At 46.0% G+C, this 20,811-nt stretch overlaps 1 protein-coding gene across 2 annotated transcripts in view; it reads right to left on the bottom strand.

Moving 5' to 3' along the window:
• Window positions 1-20,811, bottom strand: part of TMEM132C (transmembrane protein 132C) — a 434,383-nt gene that overhangs the window by 19,105 nt on the left and 394,467 nt on the right. For both annotated transcript variants that reach the window (XM_008005202.3, XM_073021221.1), the window contains one exon: window positions 16,953-17,096. In XM_008005202.3, coding sequence (XP_008003393.2) covers window positions 16,953-17,096 — 144 coding nt within the window. The remainder of the gene's footprint in view (window positions 1-16,952; window positions 17,097-20,811) is intronic.

Raw genomic sequence — 20,811 nt, 5'->3', positions numbered from 1 at the left:
CCCTGTGCATCTTCTGTGGTTTTCCCACTGTTCACTCCACCCAGCCACTGGCCTCCCTGCTGGTTCCTGAACATGCCAGGCGCACACTTGCCCCAGGGCCTTTGCACGTGCTGTTCTCGTTGCCTGAAGGCTCCTCCCCTACTTGTCTGCCTGATTTGTTCTTCATGTCCTTCAGCTCTTTAATACAGTGGATCTCAACCCGGGCAATTGTGTCCCCCAGGGGACATTTGAGCATCTCTGGGCATCTTGGTTGTAACAAATGGGAGGATAGATTCGTAGCCAGTATCTAGGGGATGGAGGGTAGGATGCTGCTCAACGTCTTACAGTGTCTAGGCCAGTCCCCCACAACAAAGAATTAACCCACCCCAGATGTCAATAGCACCTAGGCTAAGAATCCCTGCCTTGCTCAAATGTCAACTTCTCAAAGATTCTTTCTCTGCCATTTCCTTTTTTTGTGTGTGAGACAGAGTCTCGCTCTGTCACCCAGGTTGGAGTGTAATGGCACCAACTCGGCTTACTGCAACCTCCGCTTCTCGGGTTTAAGTGATTCCCCTGCCTCAGCCTTCCGGGCAGCTGGGACTAGAGGCATGCACTACCATGCCCAGCTAATTTTTGTACTTTTTAAAGCAGAGATGAGGTTTCACCATGTTGGCCAGGTTGGTCTCAAACCCTTGACCTCAAGTAATCCACCCACCTTGGCCTCCCAAAGTGCTGGGATTACAGGTGTGAGTTACCATGTCCAGCCTGACATTTCCATTTTAAATGGCAACTCCCCTGAACCTCCCTTCCCTCTTCCTTGCTTCCTGTCTCTAGATTGCTTACTGCCATCTGATGCACTGCAGATTTTACCTGCTCGCTTTGGTTATTATGTGTCCTCCCTCATGAGAACCTAAACTCTAGGATGGCAGAGATTTTTGTCTGTTTTGTTTACTGTTGTATCCCTAGGGCCTAACACCTGACACACAGTGGATACTCAATAAATAATAAATACGTGCTGAAGAATGAATGAATGAATCAGAGCTTGCAAACTGGTGGCCTCCCATCACATTTGGCCTACACAGTGTTGTTGTCTTTTTCAACAGAGATGGGGTCTTGCTCTGCTGTCCAGGCTGGAGTGCATTAGTGCAATCATAGCTCACTACAACTTCAAACTCCTGGGCTCAAGCAATCCTCTTTTCTCAGCCTTCCAAGTAGCTGGGACTACAGGCATGCACCACCATGCCCAGCTAATTAAAAAACATTTTTGTTTTAGAGATGGGGTCTTTCTATGTTTCCCAGCTTGGTCTCCAACTAAAGGGCTTAAGAAATTCTCCTTCCTTTGCCTCCCCAATCTATGGAGCATTAAATGGCCAGAGCTGGTCTCAGCATCAATGGGATAGAATGTTGCCAAGGTAACCACCACGTGTGGCCTTGGCAGGGAAAGATGCTCAGGTATCTGGGTCACTGAACACTCCCTATGCTCAGGGGACACTCAGGGGTACCTGCTCACCCAGTGCCTCCAACACTACCCACCTATCACACACACACGCACACATGCACACATACACGCACGCACACACACATGCACACACACATGCACACACACAGGAAGAGATGAACTTTTGTCAGTGATTGTTTACTTTATAACAACAGCAAACATTCATTGACTGGCCACAGTTATCCAGGCACCATTCTAAGAGGCTCACATGGGTCATCTCTCTGAGTCCACGCTATAAACACAGGAGGGCACTATTATATTTATCGTATCCATAGTGCAAATGAGAAAACCAAGGCGTGGACAGGTGATGTACCTTGCCCACGATCACACAGCTGGTATTCATAAGTCAGGATTTAAACACAGCCAGCCAACCCTAGAGGTCTGCTCTCAGCCATGATTCTGAGCTGGCTCTGCACTCAGGGAGGCCTGCCTTCTCCTCCATCACGGACAGGCTCTATTTCCTCTCCCCATTGACGTTGGGGCTTTGACCAGGAAAATATGAGCAGAAGTGACAGCCATGCTTGGACCAGTCCAAGCTTGGACTTAGGAAATGTGCACTTCTGCTAGTCTTTGGAACTTGACCATTAATAGCTACTTCCTCCAAACCCATAAGCAAGAATAAATTGCAATCGTCTTGAACAACTAAACACTGGAGTTGTCTGTTACACAGACTTGCTGACAGATTCATTCTGCTAAGAGATGGGATGTGGACAATCCTGACTGTAACTTTCAAGGGCTTTTACATGGCTTCCCCTCTCTTCCTTACCTCTCATTCACCTTTCATCTTATTCTATTTTCTCTCCTGTTTAGGCAGAGGACACTGGCAAAGTTGAGAAGAAAGCAGGGATTGGCAGAGCCCTGATCCCGGATTTAGGAGGCTTCCCAGGATGTGGGAAGGCCCTTGTCAGAGATTCTTGTCCTAGAGGGGCCACCGTTTCAGGACATTCACCAGGACCTGACTTTGGGACACTAGTTGAGAATCCCTTTCCTCTCGTCGCCTGCGCCTGTTCTCACCCCAGGAAACTTCTGGCTGATCTGGCATCTCCTGTGCAATGTGCCCTTCCCCTGCAGTGGCCAGAGCTGAAGTTTTACATTTTAAGGAGGTCTCTGGTGCAATTTCAGCAGTTCTCTCATTACTAAAAGTGCATTATAGCTACTTCTTTGACATCACTGAAAGAGAAGGAAGAAGAAAAAGGCAGAGAAAAGTCAGGGCTAAGCAATATTTCTGAGACTATGTCTACGCTCTTCCCCTCCCTTTTACATCTTGCCCGGTGAAATGATGGCCAAACAGAATTCAAATGGCCAGGCAGAAATTTGTTCTGTGATAAATCACACTTTATCCAGCTGACAATGCACAATGCTGCCAAGACTTGGACACATCTCCCGTCGTTCTCGGCTCGGGACTGCTGTCCATGCGGGGGGTTGGCAGCGCTCATGGGCTGCCTGGCCCGGCGTGGGGAGGAGGAAGAGGGGATGGCTGGTTGCCCGCCCCACGTGGGCCGAGGAGACAGGCAGGATCGAGGGTCAGGGAAGTAGGGACCCGAGAAAGGCATACTTTCTGACAACAGGACATGCTTCCTTGTAGGATCCAAATGTTGTGGTTAGGAACACAGGCTTGCATCTGCATTGTGCTTGCGTCTGCCCTGCCCTAGGATTCATTTTCCTCACCTACGAAACAAGGATTCTTTCTTTCAACCAATACTTTCTGTGCCCCTCCTGTGTGCTCGGTGTTTCTAGGCATGGAGACACAGCAAGGAGTGGGAGAGACAGGATTTCATTTAGAGAGTGGGAATAGAGGATAACAAGTAAAAAGAAAATAATTGTGAGCAATAAATGCTACAATAAAAATAAGATAAGAAAACATGACTGAGAAGGGTGCAGAGACCTCTCTCGTGAGGTGACGTTTAGGCTGGAGATATGGGGGAAGACGGTTCCAGGAAAAGATTCAATTAAGAGGCACCAACATTTTTATTTATTTATTTATTTATTTATTTATTTAATTTATTTTGAGACAGAGTTTTGCTCTTGTTGCCCAGGCTGGAGTGCAATGGCGCAATCTTGGCTCACTGCAACCTCCGCCTCCCGGGTTCAAGAGATTCTCCTGGCTCAGCCTCCCAAGTAGCTAGGACGATGGGTATCCACCACCATGCCTGGCTAATATTTTGTACTTAGGAGAGACGGGGTTTTGCCACGTTGGTCGGGCTGGTCTCAAACTCCTGACCTCAGGTGATCCACCCACCTTGGCCTCCCAGAGTGCTGGGATTACAGGCATGAGACACCGTGCCTGGTGACCAATATTTATTAAGTGTCTGCTGTATGCTAGTTTCTGTTCTAAGAGTTTATATGTGTAGAGTGCTTTCATCTTCACACAAACCATTTTACAGGTGAGGAAACCAAAGAACAGAGAAATCCAATAACTGGTCCAAGGTCTCACAGTGAACAGGAGTCAGAGCTGGATTTGAAAGCAACCATCTCGGTCCAGAAAAGCCTCACTTAACCTCTCTCACTTACACTGTGTGAGGGCCTGGAGGGAGGAATAATTGTGGCCTGTTCTAGAAAGAGAAAGAAGGTTGGCAGTACAAGGTCAGAGAAGTAGGCGGAGTGTGTCATACCAGGAGAGAGCAGCAGGTTTACCAGAAGAACTAAATAAGAAAGCCTACAAGTAGGGGAATTAGCCCAGTGCCCGCAAATAGCAGGGACACACTGAAAGCCTGTGGCCAGGTAGAAGCCCCAGGCCTGGCAGATGGGAATCTGTAGCGGGCCGGGCAGAGGGAAGGTGTTAGCCCCAGAAGGGTGTTTACAAGGCGGTTGGAAGAGGAGAGTGGGGAGAGGTTTCCAGGATGACAGCCTTAATCAGATCTGACCGCACCACGCACGCAGTTTCTCTCCCGCAGCTCCTGCCCCAGGTCACCCTCTGTACCATCTGCCTTCTTTCTCCTCAGTAAGGCACTCGAGAAGGCACAGAAGCGGACGCACAGGGAGGACGGCCATGTGAAGATGCAGGCAGAGAATGCGGTGATGCGTCTACAAACCAAGGAAGGAATGCCCCGTTCCAGACGCTGGAAGAAGCAAGGTGTCCACCAGCAGCTGTTGCCTGGGATTGTTCCTTAGAGGCCTTGGAGGAGGGGTGGCCCTGTCCGCACCTTGACTCCGGACTTCTGGCCTCCAGAGCTGTGAGAAAGTAAATATCTGTTGTTTAAGTCACCAGTCTGTGGCACTGTGTTGTGGCAGCCCTGGGAAACTGTGACAGGGTGTGGACACACCGCTCCCACCTGGGGCGGGCGATGCACTGTTTCAACAGCGTTACATGTCTGATATTTTCTTCCTGCATCCGTTTTCTGATTTGGAGTCATTCTTCTGAAGCTTCCTACACACAGGCAGTGTTAACGGCCACGCCAGCGGTGCTGGGGCCTCTCACAGTGAATACAGGACCAACGCCTTCCTAGGAGAACCAACGGCCGGCACCTTGCGGGAAGACACCCAGAGAGTACCCCATTCTCCCATTCCTCTCCGCCCTTGGCTAGATCGGGAACCATTGCTTGGAAAACCCATTTATGGGTGAGGCTGACATGGGCTATTTCCCTAACCCAGGCCACATTAGAAATGGAGTGGAGGTGCTGGAACAGGGAACAAGCGGGTGGCAAAGAATAAGGGGGTGGAGGAGAGGACCCCCACTGTCATCCCATGGAGCTTCCTGTGGCCGCAGCCCTAGTTTCTTCGGGAGTCTTCCCTTGCCCCACTCCAGTTTAGAAGTTTGGCTGAAGCTCCGCCTCCAACCAGAAGAGTGAAATCATGTGACCATGGCCTAAGCCAATCAGAGCTTTTCATTCCCAGCCACAGCGGTTGGCTCAGGGGTTAGCAGAGGACCTAAGCGGGAGCAACCAGAGGAAACCTCAGGATTTTGATTCAGGCCTGGCCAGGCAAAAGGTACATGCTCTTTTCTGCTAGATTTCTACCTGTAAAGATACCATCTGGGCCCGGCGTGGTGGCTCACACCTGTAATCCCAGCACTTTGGGAGGCCAAGGCAGGTGGATCACTTGAGGTCAGGAGTTCGAGACCAGCCTGGCCAACATGGTGAAACCCTGTCTCTACTAAAAATAAAAATAATAATAATAAAAAAATAGCCAGGCGTGGTAGTGCTCACCTGTAGTCCCAGCTACTCAGGAGGCTGAGGCAGGAGAATCACTTGAACCCAGGAGACTGAGGTTGCAGTGAGACAAGATCATGCCACTGCACTCCAGCCTGGGAGATAGGGTGAGAATCTTCTCAAACAAACAAACAACAACAACAAAAAGATACAGTCTAGTAGCTGTCTGCAGCCATGGCAGGACCGGACAATTTGTCTGAGACATTGATCAGTGTGGAGAATGCTGAGTCAAGTGATGGAAAGTCAGAAATAACATAAAAATACTGATTACTTCATTTGAGCCCCTGGATCCAGCCATCCTGGAAGCCAGGAAATCTCTTACTGTTCAAATATAGGAACCCCTAGATGTTTTCCCCCTTAATTCAGTTTGGGTCTGTTAACCAAAATCATCCTCTCAGATATAAGGGGTAATTTTGTTGGATATCTTCCCCAGCCCAGACCCATCGGTGCTAGTCTTTCCACCAGCCTCTCAGCAAGGAGGACAAGAAGAGAAACATAAAAAAGGTATAAAAATGAGAAACAGGCTGGGCACAGTGGCTCATGCCTGTAATCCCAGCACTCTGGGAGCCGAGGCAGGCATATCCCTTGAGGTCAGGAGTTTGAGACCAGCCTGGCCAACATGGTGAAACTCCATCTCTACTAAAAATGCAAAGAATTAGCTGGGCGTGGTGGTACATGCCTGTAATCCCAGCTACTCAGGAGACTGCTTGAACCTGGGAGGCGGATGTTGCAGTGAGCTGAGATTGTGCCACTGCACTCCAATCTGGGTGACAGAGTGAGACTCTCTCAAAAAAAAAAAAAAAAAAAAAAAAAAAAAAAAAAAAAAGAAAGAAAGAAAGAAAGAAAGAAAAAAGAAAAAAAAAAAAGAACATATAAAAAGTTGTCATTAGGCCCACAAAGCCTGGTCATGATTAATCCTCTAAGAGGAAGCCGAGTACTGTAAGAAGCCAATTCAAAGCACACTGAGCAAGCAGCCTGGCTGAGTTTCAACTCAGATACATACACATTTGCTATTTAATAGTTTTGCTGCCCAGCATTCTCTTATTCTATTTTCTGCAACCATTTAAAAACTATTTCCAGGGGACCCTGCCCACATCCCCATGGCAGGTCTATGTATTGAGGTCTTGGCCTCAGCTACACAGTTAAGTGGTGTCCATCACACTCCTCTGGCCGCAGGATTGGTTTAGGGATGGTCACATGGCTCAGCCTGACACAATGACAGAAAGCCCCAGGATTTCTGATTGAGTGATGGCAGTGTCTCCTTTCTGCGGGACTTGAACCTGGGGAGGTGTGGATCTAGAGCCTCCAGGGGCCTCCATCTCAGGCTGAGAAGGCATCTGCACATTTGAAGGCAGAGCTGAGAGGTGTAGAGAAATTGGTTTGTGAATCCACCTGTGCCTGAAGCCAACACCACCCTAGACCTTTTATTGAAAAGACAGTTTCTTCCTTTACTTATTAAGCCAATTTGAGGGTCTGAACTGTTCAACTACTGCACACTCCTTGATAAAGATATGATGGGTTGGCGTAAAATGCTGTTGAGACCAAACCCTGGTTCTCAAATTCATTCTAGCAGAGGGGTCAAAGTGGGACAGGAATGATAGGATCTGGCAGGAGAAAAACAAGCACCGGATAACTGGTTTCCAGAGCTACGTCTTCCCCGAGGCAAACCAGATAACCCAGGTCTCAATCCGAACTCTATCCCGTGATTCACGAACCTGACCAGAAACTTTTCATCACTGCAGAGACCAGCTGCAAGGTCCCTGGGACTTAAAAACCTCTCTTTCCATTTAAACGCACTCACATGGAGCCCTAGTTGGCTCAAGTAAAATCTGACTCATCAATAAATGGTCTTATCTTCCATAAAAGTCTTTTATGAGAACAGGATATTATTTGTGGCTTAAATGGGAGGGTCAGAACAACCTGATCTTTTTTGGCCAGTTCTAGAGTCCTAGGCCAAAAAAGGTTTGTCCATCAGCCTCTCCTAGGAATGAATGTGTGGCGTAGCTCCTACCAGTCAAAGGTTTTGATTCTGTGCTTCCCATCGAACTTTCTGTGATGATGGAAATGTCCTATGTGTGTGCTGTCCAGTGCAGTAGACGCTAGCCGCATGTGACTACTGAGCACCTGAGATGTGGCTAAAGTGACTGAGGAGCTGAAATGTTCATTTTTTTCAATTCTAACTAATTTAAATAACCACACACGGTTAGTAGCTGCCATACTGGGCCGCACAGCTACAGGTAAATCTTAATATCAATCTGTGAGGACAGCATATTCCCGTACTTGCCTGAGCCTGCTGGGAATCTGAGGCCACATGGGCCTGGTGATCAGGCAGACCTGAGTTCAAATCTAGGCTCTGCTACTAACCAGCTGTGCGGCCTTGGGCCAGTCACTCAGCTTCTCTGGGCCTGAATTTTCACATTTGTAAAATGGGACTTCAGTAGTACCCACCTTATACTTTCTAGAGTGATCTACTTAAACCACAAACAAGAATATCCTGCAGTGTCATATTGCTCTGAGAGTAAAACAAAATTCTGAACAGACTCCAAGGCCTTGGACAACCTGGCCCTGCCTATTTCATCCATCTTAATGTTTTCTCTTCCTCTTCTTCCTCTTCATCCTCCTTCATCCTGGCTGTTCTTTTGTTCCTTGGACATGGAAAGCCTGTTCATACCCCAAGGCCTTTGCACTTGATGATCTGTCTGCTTGGACAGCTCTTTTCTAAGCTCTTGGCATTTAGATCTCAGCGCAAATGCTACCTCCCCCGAGAAGCTTCCATGATGGTTGACCATGAACTAGCCCTTTGAATTCTCTCCTCATCCCATTACCCTCTCGGGTTTCCCCATAGTATCTACAATATTTGAAATGAACTTGCTTTTATGTTTGTTTACTTATATACTTTCTAGCTCTGCTATTATAGATAAATTTGTGAAAGTGGGGTTCTGGCGCAGTTGGTTCATGACTGTATCCCCACAGCATGGTACGTGCTCAGTAAATATCTGTGAAGAGAATGAGAAAATCATAGCTTCGATGAAAGGATTATGATGTAAAGACTATGGCTGCAAAGCAGGATGTTAGTGGGTGTCATGTCCATAAAGGCCCCAAATGTGCTTACAGGGCTTTGCCTGGCCACTTGTGCTCCTATGAACCACCAAGAGAAGAATGTTCTCAAGGTGCTGCTGCCTTTTGCCACCAAAATGAGACACATAGAACCAACCCAAACCCTAAACAAACCTGGATCCCAGCCCACACAACTGGCACGTTGAGGCAGGGCTGCTCTACTTAACCCAGGGGTCCCTGAGGGAGAAACCAATGCTTGCTGTTGCAAGTTGCTGAGATGTCAGGTTGTTTTGTTATACATCATTATCACAGCAATAGCTGCCTAATGCAAGTCTAGCCTCCCAGGGATTAAATAAAGACCCAAGTCCACTAGTCAATACAGTGTGGAGAACTCTCTGCTTTGAACAGCTCTCAGCTCTCAGCAGAGCTTAGTGAATATTGCAGCTGCCATGACCCCCATTACCAGTGATACCTGACAATTGTTGAGGACTTACTATGTGCCAGGTGTGTCACACACCTTTTCTTTTTCAATCTTTGAGTAGCATCTATGCAATATGACTCTTAGGATCTCCATATCTGAGATAAGAACACTGAGGCTCAGAGAAGTTGACTTCCCCAAGATCACTCAGAAGGTAAGTGACATAACAGGAAGACATAACAGGAGTCTGTCTGAGGCCAAAGGCAGTGGCCCTTTCTTCCAGGTTAAGTCACCACACTGGGCACTTTAATGGCAATGAGTGTCCTCCCACAGGAGACTGGAGACCCTGTGGTGTTTGCTCAACCTAGGGCAGGACTTCTCAACCTCAGCATGATTGACATTTGGGGTCAGATAATTCTTTGTTGTGAGGCTGCCCTGGAATCGCAGGATGTATAGCAACATCCTTAACTTCTAACCACTAGATGCCAGTAGCCTCTGCCCCAGGTGTGACAACCAAAAATGTCTCCAGACATTGCTAGATGTTCTTAGGGGGGTTCAACCATCCCACAGAGAACCACTGATCGAGGGCTGCCTGGGTAGGAGGAAGAGCTGACACAAAGGCATTGTCCTGCATGCTTGAGATGGATGACTGCATTCAGACTCACAGCAGCCTTCCGGCGTAGGCCTGGGTCTTTCCCTGTTTTGCAGATGAAAGAACTGAGGCTTAAAGAAGAACTTGTCTGTGGCAGAGTTCAAGCTCTTAAACATGCCATTTAAACTGCTCTTTGAATCACAGATGGAGGGAAGCGGGCGCTAGAAGAGCCCTTCAAGGAAGGAGTGTCCTCGCTTTAGAGCAGGGACCCCAGGTCCACAAAGGGGCCACGGTAGGGCAATGTCGCCCAGCTTGGCTTGGAGCCCGGGACTTCTGGATTCCGGAAATTTCTTTGTTCTCTTTAATTTTCTTTTATCTGAGAACCAAATGGTTCTTGAGGATAAAGACCTTCCAGGGGTTCTTCCAAAGCCTCTCAGTCATGACAAGTACAAATAGAAAAGTCTCTTCTGCCTACCCTGCTGCTTAGGGAGGGATGCCACCTGAAAGCAGAAACGCATCCTGTAGATGCCCTGAAAACTTGGGGCTGTTGCCAAAGGACTTCACACTCTCAGGGACTCGGAGCCTGCAAAATCAATAGTAGGTTCAGCACAGAGAAAGTTTAGTGCTGACGGGAGCCCGAGCACGGGGCAACTATCAGGCTGTTGGCTGAGCAAGGTTGCTCTCCATGTGCCAGAGCTAATGCAGGCACCTTTGGTCACTGCGGAAAAGCCAGGCCTGCTCATTGCCCAAATGCATTATTTTTAGCTCTGCACTGGGATCCATTAGCTGGAATCGTGCCCTGGAGATCAGACGGGCTGCACTGGAAATTCAGTAGACGAACTTTCTCTAATGATACTTTAAATCTCAGCATCCCCACTCTGTCCTGGGCAGTGCCTAGCAACCCATGGCTGCAGGAGTCTTGGGGAAGGCACATGCAGGGCTGAGGACCAGGGTAGGGGCACCCAGGGAGCACAGGGTGGGATATCGTGTGTCAGTGTCATTAGGGTGAGGGGATATACATAGGGTGCTTTCCATATAGGAGGTACAGCCAGGTCCAGGCATTAATAATCATTATTCTCCTTGCTAACTGACTCCAGTGTCCCCTCCTTGAGGACCACCCCATCCCCAGTAGCCCCCGCCCAAGCCCCTCTCCAGCACAGTGTCCTATTCATGGCGCCCATCATCTCCGCAAGATTCTCATGCATTTTCTTATTATCTGCTTCTCTCCATCACTAGCATGCTGCTTCCTTGAGGGCAGGGACCGCTTTTGTTCTACTGATTGCTGTGTCCCTGATACCAGAATGGTACCTGGAAAATGGCCAGCACATCTGTGTTTAATAGCTTGTCATGTGACCTGTGAAAAACACGGACTGGATATTGCTAAATCTGTGACACCACACTAAGAAAACCACTGCCAGGTAATCTGTGCCATGTCATCAACTGCAAGCAAGACACACCTTTATGTCAAAGATGTTTTAAAGTCCTCCTGAACCTCGGCCTCCACGTTTGCACACCGGAGTCCCACCTACACACACTCGAGTGCTTATACCGGCCAAGCAGATCATGGAAGTGGACCAAATATAAGGCAACTGTGACAAATCGGAAGATGCCGGTGGGAGCTAAGCCATGAGGATGCAAATGCACTAGAATGATACAGTGGACTTTGGGGGTTTGAGGGGAAGGGGGTGGCGGGCGGGAGGCAAGGGATGAAAGACTACAAATAAGGTGCAGTGTATACTGCTCGGGGGACGGGTGCACCAAAAATCTCACAAATCACCACTAAAGAACTTACTCATGTAACCAATTATCACCTGTACCCCAATAACTTATGGAAAAATAAAACAATAAATAAAGGGCACCCCACAGTGTTGCCAGGTGAGCACACTGTAGCTCTGCCAGATCTGCTGGATTTTCCCCATAAGCTGGAGGGGAAACCCTCAGATATGACTTGTAAGAATGCAAAATGGTACAGCCACTTTGGAAAAATTTCGGCAGTTTCTCAAACATTAAATGTAAGGTAACCATATGACCAAGCCATTCTACTCCTCTGTATCTACTCAAGATGAATGGAAATGTATGTCTACACAAAGGCATGGATGTGAATATTCATTGCAGCATGATTCATAAATGGATGAAACATTTAAAAAGTGGAAACAACTCAACTGGGTGGATGGATGAACACAATCTGGTATATCCATACAGCGGAATATTATTCCGCAATGAAAGAAACAAACGACTGCCCCATGCTACCACGTAGATGAGTTTCAAAAACATAACGCTAAGTGGAAAAAGTGGACACAAAAGACCGTGTATTGTATGACGCCATTCACGAGAAATGCCCACAGCAGGCAAATCTATAGAGACAGAAACCAGCTTAGTGACTGCCAGGAGCCGGGGATGGGAATAGGGATTAACTGTGACAAAAATGTTCTAAAATCGGATCATGGTGATGGTTGCCAAACTTAGCATAATGTACTAAAAATCGCTGAATTGTATATTTGCAATGAGTTGCATCCAATTCTTATATTTTTAAGCAATGCTGTGCATATCACACAACATATACTTGTCAGCCTCCAGTCTTAATCCCTGATCTACCTAATCAGAGGATTACATGAGATGACCAGAGTTGACTCTGAGTTGTTAAGCCCTTACTATATGCTGGCTACTAGGTCATGTTCTCTGCTGCATTTATAAAACTGATTAATCCTCATGCTGACCTTTTGAATTAGGAACTATGCTTATCCTCATTTTACTAAGAAGGAGACTGAGTACTGGAGGGAACGCTGTATGATTCACCCAAGGCTGCATAGCTTGAATGTGGCAAAACCATGAGGTCTTCTTTGGGAGGCATTCTCCATGATACACTCGCATTTCAGCACATTGTACAGAGTCCAGACTGTTTTTGTTCTGAAAGGTCTTTTGAAAGGTGTTTTATATAGTGAACAGTCTTGGAAGACAGACAGTGCCTTCTTCCGGAGCAAAGGGCAGACATGCTTGAGGTCCAGTATGATAAAGGCATTGTCTCTTTGGGGAGGTCAGGCAGGATTCCTGCCCGTCTTGTCAGGTTGGCCTGCTTTAACAGAATACCGTAAGTCAGGTGGCTTAATGACACACATTTATTTCTTACAGTTCCGAAGACTGGGAAGTCTGAGATCAGGATGCCAGAATGGTTGGGTTTTGCTGAGAGCCCTTCTGGTTTGTAGACTGCTGCCTTCTTGCTATATCACCACATAGTAGAGAGACAGCACGCTCTGGTCTCTTTTCCTCTTCTTATAAGAGTACTACTGCCATCATGGGGCTCCACCCTCACTGAAGCCTAATTACCTCCTAAAGGCCCTACCTCTGATACCATTGCATTGGGTGTTAAGGGCTTCCACATATGAATTCAGTGTGGGACACAAACATACAGCCCATTATACCACCCATGATAAAAGATGCATGTTCTCAAAGGCCAGGATTCCTCCCCTGAAACCCGATCCACTACCTGTGCAAGTGTCACTGGCCCCTCTGCATAACCCGGTGGGAACTGAAGCCCAGGCAACTGGTGCAGAAAGATGCTGATACAGTGGCTGTCCTTTGTCTCTGACCCCGGGGTCTTGTGTCTTCTGCCAGCATCCACAAAACTGTGACAGTTTGATTTGCCAGTTTACACTAGGGTGCCATCTCAGAGGCTTCAGAATTCTCGACAGAACTCTGAACTGCCTAAATCCAAAACCTCATGGGCCTACTGCAGACTAGGCACTGATTAAATGTCAATTCCCTCCCCTCTTCTCTCCATGGCATTCTGAGCTGTACCCAACTAGCACTGCAAGCATCATTGATCTCTCCAGACCCACGGCCACAAGCCAAGCCTGGTCCTACAGACTGTGCTCACGTACACTGAGCCTGCCTGCTCCGATGTCCTCACCCTGCTGACTCAAGATTTCACATTGCTTTGTCAACAGCCAGGGGTATCAACTCTGGACTCATTTCAGGAGGCAATTTTCTGTTTGAATACATTTATTTCCCTAAAGATACTGATTATAATTCCTGGAGATATTAGTAATGGACTCCATGTCAAAATTGTTTTAAGAGTAGCTAAGGATTGCTGTGTATACAGCTGTGATATATTCTTGGTTTTTGTAGGCTGAAAGATAGGTTCTTTACCTCTAGAAAAGTTATCAGTACTGGAGGTGTCCTATCAACATGCTACATTCATCAAGGGTTCTGGCTTTTAGGGGACTTGCAAATCAGTGACAAAGGTCGATGACCAACAAGGACCTGTGCTGTCCACTGTGGGAGCCACAAGCCACACATGGCTACGAAGCACTGGAAATGGGGCTAGTTTTGATTTCAGTGTGCTGTTAGTATAAAACACACACTAGATTTCAAAGACTTAGTGTTTAAGAAAAAAGTAAAATATTTCATTATTAATGTTCATATTGATTACATGTAGACGTGGTAATGTTTTAATATAACGGGTTAGACACAATGCATTACTACAATTAAATTCAACTTTTCTTAAAACTTTTTTTGAATATGGCTATTAGAAAATTAAACATTTCATATGTGGCTCAGGCCGGGCACGGTGGCTCACGCCTGTAATCCCAGCACTTTGGGAGGCCGAGGTGGGTGGATCACGAGGTCAGGAGATCGAGTCCAAGGTGAAACCACGTCTCTACTAAAAATTCAAAAAATTAGCCAGGTGTGGTGGCAGGCGCCTGTAGTCCCAGCTACTTGGGAGGCTGAGGCAGGAGAATGGCGTGAACTCGGAAGCTGGAGCTTGCAGCGAGCCCAGATCACGCCACTGCACTCCAGCCTGGGTGACAGAGTGAGACTTTGTCTCAAAAAAAAAAAAATTATATGTGGCTCATATTGTGTTTTCATTGGACAGTGTGGTTTAGAACTTCATCCCCCTTTTCCTCTTCCTCCCATTGGTCTTCTGTCTTTCTGTTAAAGCACTGTGGATTTAAGGCCACCACCAGCCCATATGTCACTTTTGGGTAAATTAGGGAAAAAGCCCTTCCTTGAGATAGTACCTCCGACAGCCAGAAGAATCGTCATAGTATACAGACGTTGCTGGAATGCTTACTGCCACCTACTGGAATGCTGTCATGGTTGAGTGTGGACGTCACTGTGTGATGGTGGCGTTGAACGCAGTGGACAGTCTAGTACGGTGGTCTGTTGCTTGTTCTGAGAGTGGGGTTTGGGGAGTATTTTTCCATGTCATTTTTCCACCTCAACAGTTTGTAAACTTCTCTTCTAGTCAGACATGGAGTTTTAAACACCAGAGAAAAGGCTGATTGCTATCTGTCAGACTCGATTTGAGGGAAACAAAAATCACTACCTGCATGCTTTTTTTGATACTTGTTTTTTCCTGGATGTGTTTCCAGGGATTACAGAAAAATACAGAGAGAGACGAAATGCTTCATTTCTGGCTTGGTAAAGCCCTTGCATTGCCTTATTCTTTAAGCAAGCATTGTGGTGTAGCATCATGACTGATGATGGGAAACACCAGGAATTGCAGTTCTTCCTCCAAAAAACTTAAGACTCTAGAGCACACATTACTTTAGGCAAGCCTTTTCTGGAAAGAGCAAAATGCTGGATATTTTAGACTTTCTAAGCCATGTAGTTTCTGTCAACTACTCAATTCTCCTGTGGTAGCCCCCAAAGCAGCTACAGGCAAAATGGAAGTGAATTTGAGTGGCTGTGTCCCAATAAAACTTTATCTATGAAATAGGCAGTGACTAGGTTTGACCCACGGCTCATGGTTTGCCAACCCCTACTCTAGAAGAGTCCTTTTAAACAGTTACCCCATGGGCCAACCCACAACACACATGTATTTTGTTTTTTATTTTTTTTGTCCATTAAAAAAATTATAATTTGTTGCTAACTTTGAAAAACAAGGTGGTGGTTGTTGTTGTTTCTAGATTTTCCATTCTTTTGAAGATATAAAATACTGAAATCCCACCACCTCATGACCACAACTGGTTATAGCAATTTCCTTGCTGGGAAAGACAAAGAGCAGCATCTTGGCTGCCCTTCTAGAACAGGCAGATCCAATTTACCACTTCACTTACTGAAGTCACCTGCTTAGCTACAGTAGGCATTCAGGGGTTGACCCATAGTCCAAAGCACCACTGATGGTTCACCAAGGGATGAGTAGGGAAAGAGAATGTGGTACATAAACACAATGGAAGACTGTTCATCCTTAAAAAAACAAAGAAATCCGATTACTTGTTAGAACACGAGTGAACCTACAGGACATCATGTTAAGTGAAGTAGGCCGGGCAAGAAAGACAAATACTGCATGATCTCATGTACATGTGGAATCTAGTGAAGTTGAACTGATAGAAGCAGAGATAGAACGGCACTTACCAGAGGCTGGGCAAGGGGACAGTTGTGCAGATATTGGCCAAAAGATACAAAATATCAGTTGGACAGGAGAAGGAATATGTTCAAGAGTTTTTTTGGTACAATATGTTGAATTTAGTTACTAATGATATATTCTTTTTTTGTTTTTTTTGTTTTTTTGAGATGGAGTCTTGCTCTGTCACCCAGGCTGGAGTGCAGTGGCACGATCTTGGCACACAGCAACCTCTGCCTCCTGGGTTCAAGTGATTCTCCTGCCTCAGCCTCCCAAGTAGCTGGGACTACAGGTGCACACAACTCCATGCCCAACTAATTTTTGTATTTTTAGTAGAGATAGAGTTTCACCATGTTGGCCAAGCTGGTCTAGAACTCCTGACCTCAGGTGATCCACCCACTTCAGCCTCCTAAAGTGTAGTAATATATTCTTGAAAATTGCTAAGAGAGTAGATTAAGTTCTCATCACACAGAAAAAGATAAGTATGTGAGGTTATGCGTATGTTAATTATTAGGTTGGTGCAAAAGTAATTGTGGATTCTGCCATTTAAAAGTAATGGCAAGAACCACAATTACTTTTGCACTGGCCTAATAGCTCAATTTAGCCATTCCATAATGTATATGTATTTTAAAATAATATGTTGTACATTATATATAGATGTATGCACACACACAATTTTTAATTGTCAAATAAAGGAAGAAAGACAGGAATGAACCAAAAACCCTAACTAGGTTGGCACGATGCGGAAACAAACAGATGGCAATGGAAACGTTGAGTGAATCAGCTGGACGTGTGTTGCACATAAGCCTCTGTATAGTTGACCCTCGTATATTTCAGTATAAATGTCCCTAGCAAACGTGATGTCCAAGTGAAGTTCCCACCACCTCCATCCAGCTGGCTGTGGAATGACTTACTTTGATTACATCCTCGTCTGTGGACTTGCATTCCACCGACTCTGAGATGTCCATCACGGCACTGTTCTCCTCCACAGAGACCACCTTGATGGGCATGGCAACTGTGTTTCCTGTGAGTATGGCAGTGTTCAGAATGTCAGTGTCCTGCCAAAAAGAACCAAACACACTGGGTCAAGGGAGATATTCCATTCTGTTGAGAACTGGACGATTCTAGGGGGAACCTCCCGGGGTAAACACCAGGCTGTCCTTGTTCGGACAAGACACGCTGTACCGTTTATATACTGTACCAGGACTTGGAATAAAGGTCTATTCTTTGGAACAATTGACCAAGAATGTTCAACAGTTTACTTTTAGTTTATTTATGATCATCTTCCTAGTTTTCAACAACGATCAAAAAGTATTTTTCTTTTTCTTTATTGCAGAGACCAAGTAGAAGTAATACATCAGTTAGGTTTTGGTTGTAAGCAACGGAAACTAACTCTGGGTACTTTGAGCAAGCATAGTAGGTTGAATAATGTTTTCCTCTCACTCCCTGCAAAAGATATCCATGCTCTAGTCTCTGGGATCTGTAAATATGTTACCTTATATGGTAAAAGGGACATTGCAATTGTGATTGAATTAGGATCTTAAAATGGAAGGATAATCCTGGATTATCTAGGGGGATCCAGTCATCCTAAAGTCCCTATAAGAGGGAGTCATGAAGGTCAGAGGAAGAGGAGGAGATGTGGCAGTGCAGGCAGAGGTCAGGGTGATATGGCCATGAGCCAAGAGATATGAACAGTCTCTAGAAGGAACAGATTTTCCCTCAGAGCTTCCAGAAGGAGGGCAGCCCTGCCAACATCTTAGCTTTAGCCCCTTAAGACTCGCTTCAGACTTCTGTCCTCCAGAACTGTAGGATAATACATTTGTGTTCATTTGTCATTGCAGCATCAAGAAACTAACACAGATCCTTATGGGCTAGATCCTGAATTGCTCCCAGCAACAAAGGAAGAGCTGAAGAAGGCTTTACAAAGTCCAGATCACCTTCCAGGTATGAAAAGCAGGATATAGCGGGCAGTGTCTCCCGAATAAGGTGGAATGAATGTCTTCAATCATTACTTCCTTTTTCTTTTTTTTTTTTTTACTTTATATATAAGGGAAATTTATTGGCTCATGTACCTGAAATGCCTATAGCATGGGATATGATTGTGTGCAGAGGGCCAAACAATATCTTATATGCTGTCAGTTTTCTTGACATCTTTTTTCCCCCTTCATCTCTCCTTCCCCCATCTTCAACCATTTTTATTATTTTTTTTTGAGATGGGGTCTCACTATGTTGCCCAGGCTGGTCTTGAACTCCTGGCCTCAAGCGATCCTCCCACCTTGGCCTGCCAAAGTGCTGGGAACATAGGCAAGTGTCACTATGCCCAGATAATTTTAATTTTTTACTTTTCTTGTAGAGACAGGATCTTGCTATGTTGTCCAGGTTGTTCTTGAACTCCTAGCTTCAAGTGATCCTCCTGCCTCAGTCTCCCAAAGTGCTGGGATTACAGGCATGGGCTGCCATGCTTGGCACCTTCATTTTTTAAAAAATGAAGACTAAAGCAAAGCAAACTGCCTTCCTCTGTTGCTCCATGGGAGCCCATTCCATCACAGCCAACGGGGACTTTGATTTATCCTGCTCTGATGGCTTCATGCAAAACTACCAGCATCACACCTCTCATGGATGTTGTGATTTGCAAGATGATGATGAAAATACCTTCTATTTGATTTTGTAGGATACTACCTGATTGCCTTTTTATAATTCTTTTCTTTATGGACAGATGAAAATGAAAAAGGGCCTTTGGCTTTGGGACATCTAATGATGCCAGTTTCTCCCAAAGTCCCTCTCCAGAAACACTGCTCTGGTGTGAAGTAGGAGATGGAAAAAGATTTTCTCCCTTCTTTCTCCAGGGAAGCAATTGACACAAAAATGACCTTTTGCATTAAACAAGAGCACAGCTGAAAGAGTTATGAGTTTTAAGTAGAGCCTCGGCCTCTCTCTGATGCTTTTGCATCAGCCAGCAGTTACATCACCCTTGGCTGTGTCTTCTCCTGGGTCCATGGGATTCCTGGAGCTGGGCTGCAATCTGGGCAGCTTGCACAACACCTATTATGGAGGCTAAGAATACTTTAGAAATTCCCCAGGTCTATTTTCGGGTTCATTACAGGTAATGTGCTCAGAGTTCAATCTTTACATTTTCTCTCTCAGAATGGTCTTTGGCTAATGGCTTTATTAAAGCAGTACATTCCCTCATGGATTGTGATTAGTTTTCTAACGGTTGTTGCAATTACACACACACACACACACATTCACACACTCTACCTAACACTCCCTATCCCTAAATTGCACTCCACCAAAATTAAGATGGGTTGGATATATGTGTGTGTGTGTGTGTATATGTGTGTGTGTGTGTGTATATATATTATTTATTTATTTATTTATTTATTTTTGAGACGGAGTCTCGCTCTGTTGCCCAGGCTGGAGTGCAGTGGTGTGATCTCAGCTCACTGCTAACTTCGCCTCCCGGGTTCACACCATTCTCCTGCCTCAGCCTCCCGAGTAGCTGGGACTACAGGTGCCCACCCCCATGCCCAGCTAATTTTTTGTATTTTTAGTAGAGACAGGGTTTCACCGTGTTAGCCAGGATGGTCTTGATCTCCTGACCTTGTGATCCACCTGCCTCGGACATACATATTTTTCACTGACCAATATCAATTTCAGGAGCAGAGAATTAATAGTCATAGAAATAACAAATGATAAAAGTAAACTTTGGCCTCCAGAATAAACTGGCTGTGACATGGAGGAAGTTCCCTGTATTTATTTATTTATTTTATTTATTTTATTTTTTTTTGAGACGGAGTCTAGCTCTGTCGCCCAGGCTGGAGTGCAGTGGCGCAATCTCGGCTCACTGCAAGCTCCGCCTCCCGGGTTCACGCCATTCTCCTGCCTCAGCCTCCCAAGTAGCTGGGACTACAGGCGCCTGCCACCGCGCCCGGCTAATTTTTTCTATTTTTTTGTAGAGACGGGGTTTCACCATGGTCTTGATCTCCTGACCTTGTGATCTGCCCGCCTCGGCCTCCCAAAGTGCTGGGATTACAGGCGTGAGCCACCGCGCCCGGCCAGTTCCCTGTATTTAAAATCACTCTTCTGACTGGTAGTTTGGTGTCTATGACTTGGTGGGCCCTGGAGTCTGGACTCCTGGATTCTATTCCTTGCTTTCCCATTAACTTCCTGTGCAATCCTGATCACATACCGTATCTCTTGAAATCTTTGTCTCTTCATTTTGCAAATTAGTGGGGGTTGGACTATGCCATCTATCTTTTTGACTGTTGAATCATAGACTGTCTTAGTTCATTCAGGCTGCTATAAGAAAATATCACAGACTGGGTAGCTTCTAAACAGCAGAAATTGTTTCTCACAGTTCTCAAGGCTGGGAAGTCCAAGTGCAAGATTCAGTGTCTCGTGTAGGCGAGAGAAAAAAATGTGTGTATGCCTGTGTTTGTGTATGAGTGCCTGTGAATGTGTGTGTGCCTGTGTGTGTGCCTGTGTGTTTATGGGTACATGTACCTGTGTGTACGTGTGTGTGTGCCTGTGTTTGTGTATGAGTCCCTGTGAATGTGTGAGTGCCTGTGTGTTTATGGGTACATGTACCTGTGTGTATGTGTGTGTGTGCCTGTGTTTGTGTATGAGTGCCTGTGAATGTGTGTATGCCAGTATGTGTATGTGTGTGTGCCTGTGTGTTTATGAGTACATGTGCCAGGGTGTGTGTGTATGTGTATGCGCCTGTGTTTGTGTATGTGTGAGTGCCTTTGTGCATATTGGTGCATATGCCTGTGT

This window comes from Chlorocebus sabaeus, chromosome 11, assembly GCF_047675955.1.
Source record: "Chlorocebus sabaeus isolate Y175 chromosome 11, mChlSab1.0.hap1, whole genome shotgun sequence".
Lineage (NCBI taxonomy): Eukaryota > Metazoa > Chordata > Mammalia > Primates > Cercopithecidae > Chlorocebus > Chlorocebus sabaeus.
The sequence above is the reverse complement of the archived record's forward strand: the minus strand, read 5'-3'. Positions and strand labels throughout refer to the sequence as shown.